The sequence below is a fragment of the Sceloporus undulatus genome, chromosome 1, assembly GCF_019175285.1.
Source record: "Sceloporus undulatus isolate JIND9_A2432 ecotype Alabama chromosome 1, SceUnd_v1.1, whole genome shotgun sequence".
Classification (NCBI taxonomy): domain Eukaryota; kingdom Metazoa; phylum Chordata; class Lepidosauria; order Squamata; family Phrynosomatidae; genus Sceloporus; species Sceloporus undulatus.
The window spans coordinates 292,465,270-292,478,564 of record NC_056522.1 but is presented as its reverse complement, the minus strand read 5'-3'; the positions used below and the strand labels follow the sequence as shown (position 1 = coordinate 292,478,564).

Here is a 13,295-nt window from a genome sequence, read left to right as displayed (position 1 = left end):
CTGAAAAGCACCAGATTGGGGCTTCTGGGCTGCCGCTGTGGCTGCCCTGGCCCCAATACGTGGTGTAAAGGGGCGGCTGCAGGCTGCCCCAAATGGGCAGTCTGTATCCCACCTACGTCTGCAACAGAATATTTTTGAGTTTTGAGAAAACTCAGTAAATACTGTCATTTGTTGTAGATGTGGGCATAGCTGAAAGGTTTGAAAAGAGTCCTGCCCTCTCCTGCTCAGTTTTGTGGTGATGTAGGGAAGATACAAGATACTGTTTGCCATTTGTATAGCATATTGCAGTGTTAAATTACATATTTTTCAGTTCCCTGATAATGAGTCATTGACATAGAGGTGAGATAGATTGGAAATGTCCTGTCATCTTCTGGCCTGGGAGTGAGTGAAAAGGCTGGCTCATTTCCATCAGGGCTAGCCTCAAGAAGAAGAGTGTATTTTTATTTTTATGTATTTTATATTTATGTATTTTTATTGCTGTAACCCGCCCAGATTCCTTGTGATTGGGCAGGATATTAATAAATCATTTATTATTGTTGTTGTTGTTGTTGTTGTTATTATTATTGTGTTTTGATCACTATCAAAATATACTATTTCGTTCTCAAAATGGAAGATACTATTTCAGTATAGTTTCTGTAAGATTTCACACCAAATACTGTAAAACTTAAAGTTTAACAGCTTCAAATTGCTTTCTCTGAAAAAAAAAAGTGACAAACCTGCCTGTAAAGCAGTTACTTTACATCCTGCTGGTAGGGAGTGAAAGGAGGAAAAATAAAAAGATACTTGAGTGGTATCAGTAAGCAACCTTCTAAATCATCTTTATCATTTGAACAAAGCTGTTTTCCTGTACAACATGCAATCAAATGAATGAATTGACTAAGAATGTCAGCTACGACTAAACAACCAAAAATCAATTCCTGTTCTGTAAAATGGATGGCTTTAAAATATTTAGGAAATTATAAAAATGTACCTAATTAATCACACAATGACCAAGAATGTTGGTTTCCTTCTGAATTGGGTTTTTAATGAGAAGTAGTGACTTTGCCATAGAACTTTCATACTTTAAATTGAGCAATTACTAATCATAATTTGAACACAACTAAATCTGTACAATAGTAGAATGTCTACTTGAAAGAACATAAGAGAACTCATAGTCTTAGTATTAGGCAGGATATCTTAAGTGCCCCAAAATATTTTGCATTGGATGTCTGGTCAGTTTTTTTTAATAACATCTAAAGAAGGATTTAGATCCCTAGCTATTTGCTCGTTACGAGCCCTTCATGCACTAAATATTAGAACTGTAAATGTTGTCTCTACATCTATAACTGATCTCCATTGCTTTATGCCTAGGTAGTAGGTTAAATTGTTACCTGTTTGGTCTTGACTGTTTTAAATATTATGAACTATAACACACTTTCTCCTCCTCCTGTTCATGTTTTTCTCCAGACCAGTTGTTCTCAACTATAGGGGTACCTCAGCCCAGCCAGCACTGCAAAACATAAGAGACTCCGCATGTTAGCCCTCAAACTTCTGGTGCTTGTCTAGTTGAGAATTACTGTTTTATTTCTTCTGTAAGATCTCAGAGGATGTTCTTTCTACATCTTTTAACATAATAGCACTCTTCCTTTGAAATAATGCTGACATTTTTACCCTCAAGTGCCCCAATGGAACACATTCCATGTGACATCTCAGAAGCAACCTTTTGTATCTTGGCAAATACAGCTAATAATGGTTTGGTGCCATTGTGTCATATTCCATTTTCATATTATGATTATCACACTTTTTTGTCAGTGGGCTGGTTGAGATTATATAAGCAGAATGTGCAGGGACAGTGGGGTCACCAATACCTGCTCACCTGCTGCAGGCCTTCATCTCTCTTGAAAATCTCTTGTTCCAGCTGTTGGTGAAGGCCAGAGGCTTCTGCTAGGACAGTGATTAAAATCCTTTTCAGTGAGCAGAAGAAATTTCATGCTAATTGATCTTGCCTATTGTATTCTTTTTATGTTTAACATTATATGTTAAGTTAATGTGTTGCCCACATTTCCACTAGAATTCTCTAAGCAACTACCATATATACTTATCTATAAGTTGAGAAATTTATGCCCAAAAATTGACCCCTAAATCCCAGGTTGACGTATTTATGGGTCAGTATGGTAATGTGATAGCAGCTCTTTCAGATTTCTCCATACAGTCAGGAGAGCAGTTTCTTTCTCTTTTGAGCCAAGCAGAAAGTCTTAAATCAATAATACAGAACTTGTTAAAGTAGTATTGTACATAACTATAGCTTCCATGTAATTGTTTGCTTCCTAAACTCACATGAGATTTTCTCCACTGTCTTGCAGCGGATAGATTGCCATGCTACATCAGTTTCAGAACTGGATTTTTCATCAGACTTCACCCTGAAAATGACAAAGACTTCTGTTTGTACGGTAATGATGTTTATTGGAGTATTTCTAGGGATTAATGCTTCAGTTTGGGATTTTTTGGTCTAGGATAAAAAGCTTCTTTCACTTTGCAAATGAATTCCACTTATCAGTTTGCAGGATTACAATTTGATACATACGCACACTGCCTCAGCTGTTGACCTCTGACAGCCATTTCAGCAGTGTTTCCAATCTTTGACCAATATATAATATTTCTAATGAGAACTTCTCTCTCTCTTGTTTGTTTTACCCATCCTTGTTTTTGACCTGTTACAAGTTTTTTTTCCTCTTTGGGTTTGTTAGCCTTTGAACAGTTTTCACTAAGTATATATGAAAGAACGTTTATCTTATTTGATAGGAGTTATACCCTGTTTACCTACTCTTTTAACAAAACCGTTTGCCTATGTTGAGTGTCTTTACATAAAACCATACTTCATTTTTCTGTTTAGTTGAGATTTAGGAGTGTGGATTGCATCTTCATTTTAAGACTGATAAGTGTATTTGCCTCTCTTCTCTAATCTCAAATGTAGTGATACAGCTGAAATGTTTGGTTGGGTGTTATTAATTTTTAGTCAAAGATTTGTAGTGTTTTGCAAAAACAAAGTCACATCACCAAATAATACACACTTCATCATGTCCTGTGACCAGAATTTCCACTCCTTTTATGATAGAGTATGGCAGTTTAGTTAGAGCCTGACAGTCCATCCATCATATCAGGCTGCCTAACCTTGCAGTAAATGAACAATAAAGTCCATTATTAGTATTGGGGATTTTGAAGATGGTTTAAAGGTGTAAGGCTTTGGTTGGCCATATTTTTTCTTGACTTTTTTAAATATGAATTTTTGATTTGGTTTAAGATAGGAGGCCATATGCTTGCTTGTTGCCTTGTCACTTTTTCTTCCTGAAACAAAATACAGCTAATAAAAGTTACATGTGAACAAGAAAGTCTATGGTCTAAATCCTATTGCTGAGTAGTAAGCTATCAAATACATAAATCCCATTGATTCAGTGGATCTGCTCTAGTTGGAATGAGCAAGTGGATTTTACTTGTGAAGACAGCTCAAGTGTATTAATATTTACTGAGAAATACAGTGCACCCATGTTATACGCTGCTTCCAGCTTCCATATGCTGGAAGCTGCACGGAAAGAAAGGAGCCAAGTGACAGAAGGAAACAATGGTGTGTGCTCCCACTTGAGCATCCGTGTTTTTTCCCTTCTTCTTCGTGGTCTCTGCGAATCATACAAATGGGTTTCACTGCGCCTGCGCAGTGCTGCTCGGAACCTACTGGAATCACTGGGCAAAGTTAACTTTGCAACATATAGAAACTTTTTGGCGGTAACTCCGCCCACCTGTTATAAGGCCCCTGCCTTCCCGCTCTTTTCCCCAGTTCCTTTTTTCCGCCGCGCTAGCTGCTTCCGGGAACTTCGCTCGCTTTAGCTTGCACTTGGAATCACTTTCGCTTTTGACCTCGGACCGTCTCTTGACCATTCTTTGTCTCCCGCCCCTGGTAACTTCAAACTCTCGGACTGTTGACCTCGTTTCTGCACTTTCCATTTCATCTTGTCGACTTCGGAAAATGCCAGCTCCATTTAAGAAGTGTGATGTCTGCGGGGGCAAGGTGCCTGTCCAGGACCCGCACTCCTCCTGTCTGCTCTGCCTTGGCAAGGACCATGACGCCAAGGCTTGCCCGCTCTGCAAGTCCCTCTCGGCGCAAGCCCGGAAAAACCGTGAGTCCTGGCTCACTTCGGCCATTGCCCTGGGCAAGGTCATCCATCCCGCCTTCCACTCCACCGGCTTCATCCTCCAGAGCCAGCGTGTCCAGCGTGACATCTGTCAGGGCCAGTGTGTACAGTGTGGTGTCTGTCCCGGCCGGGACAGTGGCTCCCACCACCTCCGATGTGGCCCGTGGCTCAAAACCGCCCAGTGCCACCGACGAACCCTCCAAGTGCCCCCATAAATCATCGGGGACCGAGGGTCTCGAGCCCAGACCAAAATCTGGAAGGAAACCGGAGGGCTCGCATGCGATGGAACGGACGGAGAAGGAGGTCCTGCTCGCTTCGCCTTCGTCCTCCAAGGCGTCCAAGTCATCCCGACACGCCTCCAAGCCGAGGGAGCCGGCTTCGCCTTTGGGAGCGACGAGCACCCAACCCCCCGAGAGGGCTAAGTCTCCAAGGCAGCTTTCGGGAGGGCTGTGTTAGTTTCAGGGTTGCATTGATTGCACTACTGATGATTTGTGTTTCGGAGTTTATGTACATAATGCTACTGTTTCCATCGGATTTGGCTTCCATCACACCCTCCTCCAGAGAACAATGGCTAGCGTCGTTTAGTGCCAATTAGTCTTGCAATCGATGGCTTCTCCGACTACACGCCATGACTTAGGGGCCTCAGACCTCATCCCAGCGTCAATCTGCCCATCAATACATGGCCTCTTGATTGGACCTTTCTATTCCAAATGCCGAAAACTACACCCTCCTTAACAGAATTCAGAATAAGGCCTGGTTAGTGTGGCGAAGAATGCATGGGAATTGTCCTCCGCACCCGTCGCGCCATTCCTGAAGGCGTGCATGCGCCACGTGGCACCACACGGTACCATCCAGGTGAGCCTTGCTCCCAGGATCGGCAGTCCAGGCAGCCGTGCTCCCATCACTACTGGCCAGCTAAACCTAGAACCCTCATGCAACCGACTAACCACTCTCATTCTATCGCTCCTACCTCGACATCGCCTCTGGGTGCCCTTCTCAACTTCCCACTTCCCGCCTCGTTACCGTAAGTCCCGAGAATGCATGACAACCGACCAGGGAAAGAATAGATCCGGAAAGAGACTCACGCGCTTTCGTCGCCCCCCGTTCGCCCCTCGTTCTTTTTTGGACATCCTTAAGGCCTTTTGGTTAACACCATGGGCCTCAATAAATAACATCGGACCCCGTGGGTTCTCACATCTCCGAGGGTATAACGCCGCGGGTTTCCAAGGGCTCCCTCCACCTGAGCCTTCATGCCAACCCCGCCCACTACCCCCCCCCCCCCCCCTCGACAACCCTTCTCAATGAAAGTGCGCACCTTTCCTTGGAAAGGGGGCAATTATCCTTTCTTAGAGCACCACCGCCCGACCAATGTTCTAGGGCCATTATTTATCCTTCTCCAGGTACGATCATGGTACCTAGAAACGATGGGGGCATCAGCCCCCATCCTGACATTGAAACAGTTTGAATGTGTGGTCCTTGAAGACCCGTCGCTTTCGAATGGGAACCCTTGGCTTCCATTCTGACATCTGCTTCTTTCCACCAGGCCGTGTTCGACGACCTGTCGACCTGAAGGACGCCCTACTTCCACATCGGGGATCCTGGAGGTCCACCTGAGATTCCTCGCCTTCGCCCGTCGGCCCACCCTTCATACCACTAAACAACGTGCTATTCCTTGCGGCCTTGTCCAAGGCACACTACGAGTTTTCACAAAAGTGCAATGCACCGTAGTTGCATACCTTCATCAACGGACGGGCTTCAAGGGGTCCTTTTCCCTGTACGCTGGGAAAATTGGCTGTTTGACGACGAAATCCATCCCAGCAGAACTGGCAGGAGGCAGTCGCTTCGCATTTGCCTCTTGGACGCCTCGGACTGGTTATCAAACCGGTAAAGGTCCCATTTCTCACACCGACCAGCAGGTCAATTTATCGGGGGCCATCCTCGACTCCGAAAGATGCTCCCCGTTTCTCCCTCCAGAAAACCGTTTCCCCCGCGGCTTTGCAGGCAAGAAGCCGTCGCTCAGGCCCTCGAATCTGCCCACGAGAAAGGTGAGTGCCAGAGAATGTTGTCAAGTTGCCCTTGGGCCACTGGCAAATCAACGACGTTTTGTCCGCCATGGGGGCAAGTACTTCGCCTCGGACCTCTGCAGTCCCTGGTTACTTCTCGTCTTCGCTCCTATGGAGGACCTCCGTCCAAGTGGCCTCACGATACCGAGACCTTAGCTGCTTCCCTGAGATGGTGGTTGCCTGCCTCAACGTTTGCCACCGGGGATGCCCTTCCCATCACCTCAACCCCAACGGAACTCTGACAACAGATGCTCCCTGGAGGGGATGGGGACGCCCCACTGCTCGACCTGGTCGTAAAAGGACAGGTTGGTCTGCCCAGGACAAAGGGATTCTTTCGTCCAAATCAATGCTCTGGGAGATGCTGGCAGTGGGTGAAAAGCACTGAAGGGCAGTCGAATGGCCGCTTCGCAGTCAAGTGTGGTGCCCTCCTCAGAAATTACAACACCACCTGAATGTATTCATCAACAAACAGGGAGGGGCAAACCAGGATCCAGCCCTGCTCGACCTACCTGTTGCATCTGGGACGGTGGCAATCCAGAGGACGGTTCCTCCTCCAGCGATTCTCCTCCCCGGAGAGGGACAAAAACGAATTGTCGGATCGCCTCAGCATAATCTCCGCTTCAGGTGGTGTCCGACGGAATGGAGACTCCAACTCCGAGAAGACGGTCCAGCGACGGCTCTTCTCGATCGGATTGGGTACCCCCGATCACCCTCTGTCATCGAACCCGTTGGAACAGCCCTTGTCCCCAGTTTTCTGACTCCAGACAGCGGAATGGACGGATCCCCCCTCGGATATACATTCACCTTCCACTGGGACGAGGGAGCTCCGGCTACGCCTCCCTAATCCTTCCCTCCTCATCATCAGGGTTGTTCCAAGATTACAACGACCACCGCAATGGCGATGCCAGATCACCCCGTGGGGGCTGAGACAGCCTGGTTCGCGTCCCTTCTCCATCTCTCCCAAGAGATGCTTCCGCCGCCGTCATCCCCGCCGCGGTACTGCTGGTCGATCCAGGACGGAACGGATTCTTCCAGATCCGGACAGCGAGACCGACCTCTGGTGCCGCCTGAGGATAAACAGCCCTAGCGCCCTATGAAATCCCGGAGTCGGGAATGGTGGCAGTTAGGTCCTGGCTGCAAGGGAAAACCTTCCACTCAAGGTCCTACGCCAGAAGTGAGGAGTTTAGGCCTCTTTGTGTCCTTGAACCGAAAGGGCTTGTCCACGGCGCAAGTGTCCACGGCCCAGTGGTGCTAGAGGTTTTTTGGTGGCGCTTTTGGATGAGGGCCTGTACCTCGCATCCGTTAAGTCTATTTGTTCTGCCATTTTGTTGCCAAGTTAACCAATTCGGGGGAAGGGCTTGCTTTTTTCAGGGAATCCCCTTGGTGAAGGGGTTCCTTAGGGGATGGTGTCCAACATGGCTTGGAGCTTGGAGCGGTACTATGTTCCCACTCCAATGCCAAGCCCTTTGAACCGATGGCAACAGCGGACTTGAGACATTATTGGACTTAAGATCCGCGGTCCTTGTGGCCAATCAACCTGGCCCGCCGTTTTTGCTGAGCCGAACGCCCTGGCCTTACGAAGGGAACGCAGCCCTTCTAAAGTTTCAACAAGGACAAGTGGTCCTTCGGACAGAACCATTTTTTTTTGCCTAAGGGTTTTGTCGCTTTCGCAACATGTGACCAACATGTGTGGCCTAACCCTCCCTCCAATCCACCTCGGATGCGGAGCGAGCCTGCACTCCTGGATTCATAGACCTGCTTTTAACCTGGACAGAAAACTGCTGCCTCCAGTCGGTGCCAGAGACTGTTTCCAATGCTCACTTAACCTTTGCTACTCGGAACCGAAGGACAGGGTTTGCCTGTGTTGCTGCAGAGACAAAAGAGCGTGGCACTCTAAAATTTCACAAATGGGTGGCGCCGGTAGACCAATCCCACACTCTGCTGACCGCAACCCTGTTTGGGCAAACCTCTCCCTGCGCAGGGTCGTGTCCCACATCCCGTAAGGCGAACTGTTCAACAACCTCAGGCATTCCGGGCAGGGGATTCCCTGAGAGGATTGTGCAACGAGCGATGCTGCATGGTCCCAACACGCTGACCTGTATTAAGCATGAGAAATAAGGTTGGACACCCAAGAGGCCATCCACGACGCAAGCCGGAGAGGGCAAGCTTACGCGTGGCGCGCAGGACGCGCTTTGCTGCCGTGTCCATCCACGCCCCAGCCTTACGCAACCCGCGCGTCTTCGCCGGCCGGGATTGCCCGATGCCACTACAGCTCCCACGACTGATTTGGCTGAGTTCCGGCACAGTTTATGTACATCAATGCGTACTGTTTACATGAACTTCTGTTGAATGTTTGGTTTTGCACAAATTCTATGGACGGGTCCCTGGCACGAACACCCGTTGTTGTCCCCTCTCATGTTTTGCAAATGTTATGTGGCTGTGTTCGAGTGTTGAATCACAGGAACAAAAAGGACTGACTCGTCTTATGGTTCAAGGGTGTGTTATTGATTGGGTACAATAAACTATACCCGTGTGGTTTAGCCATAGCTGTTGGTTTCAGGACCACCCGCCGCCCGGCCATACCTAAGCTTTTCCAGTCCTAAAAACCCTTTTGTATGATCTTCGCAGAGACCACAAAGAGAAGAAAGGCAGTTGCTACACCTGTAAACAGTACGTTCTTCGAGTGGTCAGCAATAGCGAATGCAGAACAATCCCAACCACGCCCTTCCCAGCGCCTCCACTGCCCCTCAGATGGTCCATGCTCTTTATGTGCTCTTCCCATCGCCTGGGCGGAATGGAAAAAAAAGAAAAAAGGGCGAAGGGCGTTTGCGGAAACGGTGGGAAAAGAGCGGAAGGGGGGATGAGCGAGGAAGGCAGGGGCCTGTATAACGGTGGTGGGTGGAGTTAAACGCCAACCCTGCCAAAAAGTGTTCTATGAATGTGTGCAAGTTAACTTGCCCAGGGCCAGTGATTCCAGTAGGGGTCCGAGCGCAGCACGAGCAAGCTGCGCAGATGACGGCAGGTGAAACCAAGCATTGGCTGTAATTTATGTCAGCGCAACAGCATGACAAACACTCACTCGAAGAGGAATGACGGGATAGTTAGCAGGTGAGCAACCTGGGCCTTGACAATACACAGTGTAGGGTGGGTTGGTGCCCAGCAAACGGATCCACCCGTGGGTAAGGGAAGGACCGACTGTAAAAAGCCGAGACGTCCGTACCCACGTTCATAGGCCACGATTGAGCACGTTCAAGGAACACCTCTAATAATGAGATGGGCGATGTAGTCTGGACACTTAAAATTTCTCTTTCATTTCTAAAGTGTCTAAGCAGGATAAGTACTCCAAGCCTCCACTATGCCAGATGCCTCAGTGTTTTTAACCCAATGTTACAGTACCACTGTCGCAATGGAACTGGCCAGCCGCTCGGCAATCCAGTGCTCCCCCTCCCCAACACGAAAATCTTTTTACGACAAAGCATCCTATGTGCCGTGAATCAGACGAAGCGAGACAGTAAAATGGTGAGGTCCTTCAGATGTTGTTAAACAGCAACTCTGAAACACTCCTTCCACCACTGTTATGCCACGCGGGGCTGCTAGGAGTTGTAATTTCAATAAAAATCAGGATTACAACACACAGCATTCTCACGGAGAACGGGAGAGTAACAAACTGTATATTTTATCTCTTTTAATGTTCAGGGGTATAACGTCAAAGGTGGCAGGCTTGTTTCCTGATGTTTCTGATGGCAAGAAGCACACACACGAGTTTCAGTCTTATGAAAAGAATACTTGGAACGTAGAGGCATTTGCCCAAACGGGTGGCGGATGTACTTCTCAGATAATATATCATATGGGTTGGGGTCGGTGTCACCTCTGGCTCCGGGTGGGATCTAAAAGTAAAGCACGACACATAGACGTGGGATGATCTGCAAAGTAAATATTTTCCATAGTGACACTGTGGTTGTTGGTGCAAAACACGGAGTTTGAAGTATGTAAATTCATCATCGGCACTTATATAGATACTTCACAGAGCCTACTTGTTATGGTTCCTTTTCTTTCCTGACAAGAATTATGCCGCAGTGACTATGCTTATAGAGGTGCATAAACAGACACTGTGAATCAGGCCCAGTTTCGTTATGTCAAAGGTGGAGATATCCATATCATACAAACATGTAGAAACATGTATCCAGAGAAAGACCAAAGCGAGCACACCCCCCACGTAGTCAACAACAAGACAAGAGGGGGAAGAAAGAAGTACCAAAACAGAGAAGATAGAGACCCTTCTAAAAAAAGGCAAAGAAACATACAAGCCCCCTTAATAGCTGTGACTGGTAACGTCATGTAATAACTGAAGAGTCCACTTCTTGCATGGACATCTCAGCAAGCTTTGAAAATCAATTCAGTTGTTTGGGTCATGGTGTAAGGCTTTTCTGTTTCTTTGATGGGACACGCCTAAATCTGAACAATATTGAATTCATATTGTGTCTAGTTTTGGTAGATATCATTAAGCTAACAAAACTGAGTAATAAAATTAAACCTAAAGTTCTAACAGGACTCCCTGAACCAAACACAACCACCGGGCTATGATGAAAAAATCCGTGTACTGCAGCCACTCACTTCAAACCATAAGGTTGTGGAGTTCAATCCCACCTAAGGGGGCTCAAGCTTGATTCGGCTTGCATCCTTCTCAGTGTTGCTAAAGTGAGTACCCGATTATTGGAGGCAATTAGCTTACAGTTGTAAACCACTTAGACACTGTTAGTTTCAGGTATGAAGCGAGATATAAATTAAAACTGTTTGTGTTTATATGTAAAATACTTTTTGAGCAGCATCCACAGAAAAAAGGTAAGCAAAAATTACTGATGAGGTTATTTATATCATTTATTTCTTCCTGAGGTTAGCGAGTGAGCTAAACTGTTACATGTTATGTAACTTCCATGTTGCGTCCCTAACCTCGTACCACTTTCAAGACGTGGAAATTATCATCAAATAAATAGAATGGGATAGAAACAGCCACAGATGCTGGTGAAACATCAGGAATAACTCTTCTAGAACATGGCCACATAGCTGAAAAACCCACAAAAAATGATTGCAACTGTAATTTTTTTTGGAAAAAAATCTCTTTAAAAGTCCAGTCAGAAACTAATGGTGATTCTACTGTTTGTGAACAATTTTTTTGTAAAAGGAAGACCATGCACACACAAAAATAAACACACTACCTGCTCATCACTCTAGGTCAGTTGGAAGAAGAAGAGAAAAAGAGAGAAATAAATTACTGTACCCACTCATGTGTAAGTCTATAAATTTTAGTCAAAAATTAACCCCCAAAACCTGATTGATTTACCTGGGTCAGCGAAGTCCAATGTACGTAATGCTTATAAAAAAGGAACCATCATCTAGTGCATTGGTTCTCAACCTTCCATGCGCGACCCTTTAATAGACAGTTTACTCATGTTGTGGGCAACCCAAACCAATGAAATTATTTTGTGTTGCATTTCATATTAAATAGGTGTTTTCAAGTGTCTTTAGCGACCCCCTTGAAAGGATCATTCGACCTCAAAGTGGGGTCCCGACCCATAGGTGGGAACCCCTGCTCTAGTGAAAGGCAAGTATGTAATCTGTCTGGAAGCATGACAACACACAAACCCCTTATCCATCTAGCCAGGTGTAGGCAACCTGCGGCCCGCGGGCCGATGCAGCCCAGCGCAGGCCTTGGGACCGGCCCAGCCCGTACTGCCGCGGGGCTGGGGGCCTTGGGGGGGCAATTGTCCTATAGAAACCTCAGAAACATGCATTTATATTAAATTTTTAAAAAATCAGCAAATTTTTTCACATGTCCTCCATTTTTTTAAAAAAAGTCTTCCATTTGAAAAAATTTTGTCCTACATTTGTCCTGGTTATTTTTATATATTTTAATTTTTTAAAAATTATTTAATTATTTATTTTTTTGGCTTCGCTCCCCCCCCCCCCCCCCCAGTGTTCGAGGGACAGCAACCCGGACCCCTGGCTCAAAAAGGTTGCCTACCCCTGATCTAGCCTTTAGGTGGAGCACAAACAGTAATGGCCACTGGAATTTTGTAAGTTATTTGCACATTTTCTCTTGCTTCATCTTTTGTTTTAATCCTTCATTACATGTCCTAGGTTTTACCCTCAACTATTTTTGTGACTCATATCAAAATCCATAATTTTGGTCCCCCAAATCTGCTGAATTTATACAGAATGTCAATTTAATTCAAGTATATAATGGTAACTTGCTTGAAAGTCTTCAAAACTTACAGTTAAGGGGGGGGGGGGATTGGGGTTGGCCCAAAGCAGAATATTCAACTCTGCTGCCCACTGTTTTTCTCTCCAAACTCCACACACCAAAAAAAGGAGATGTGAGTAAATCCTCTTACATACATTGTGCTGTTTTCATTCATCAGCTTGGCTTCCAATTCACTTTACAGCATGAGTAGAGAACTGCATCCCACCATATTTTTGTCATACAAGATTTCAGGAAAGGCATGTGCAGTTTGGAAAAAAAAAAAACTTTTAATTTGTGAAAATAGAAAAAAAATATGTCCATTACTCCTCTTAGACATATTTAAATAGCATATAAAATGGTATCAGTGTATGGAGCCACATGGTAATAGATGCAGGGGTAGGCAACCTGCGGCCCGGGCCCAGAGCGGCCGCAAGGCACTTGGGACTGGCCCCAAGCCCAGTCCTGCCGCCGATTGCCGCCCGGGCCTTGGGGGCAATTGTCTATAGAAGCCGCAGAAACATGCATTTTATATTAACATTTTAAAAAATCAGCAAATTTTTTCACATGTCCTCCATTTTTTTAAAAAAAGTGTCTCCATTTGAAAATTTTGTCCTACAATTTGTCCTGGTTTGTTTTAATATTTAATTTTTTTAAAATTTTTAATTTTTAATTTTTTGGCTTCAGCCCCCCCATTTGTCTGAGGGACAGCAACCTGGTCCCCGGCTCAAAAAGTTTGCCTACCCCTGGTATAGTGTTTGAGCATTGGACTACAACTGAAATATAGGGTTGAATCCCACTTGGCCATGAAATGTACGGAGTGACCCT

General features: G+C 45.9%; 1 protein-coding gene across 1 annotated transcript in view; it reads left to right on the top strand.

The window, feature by feature from the left end:
- The window catches only part of PRMT3 (protein arginine methyltransferase 3), a 102,257-nt gene that overhangs the window by 67,920 nt on the left and 21,042 nt on the right, over positions 1-13,295 (top strand). The window contains exon 12 of the mRNA XM_042475760.1: positions 2,343-2,429. Coding sequence (XP_042331694.1) covers positions 2,343-2,429 — 87 coding nt within the window. The remainder of the gene's footprint in view (positions 1-2,342; positions 2,430-13,295) is intronic.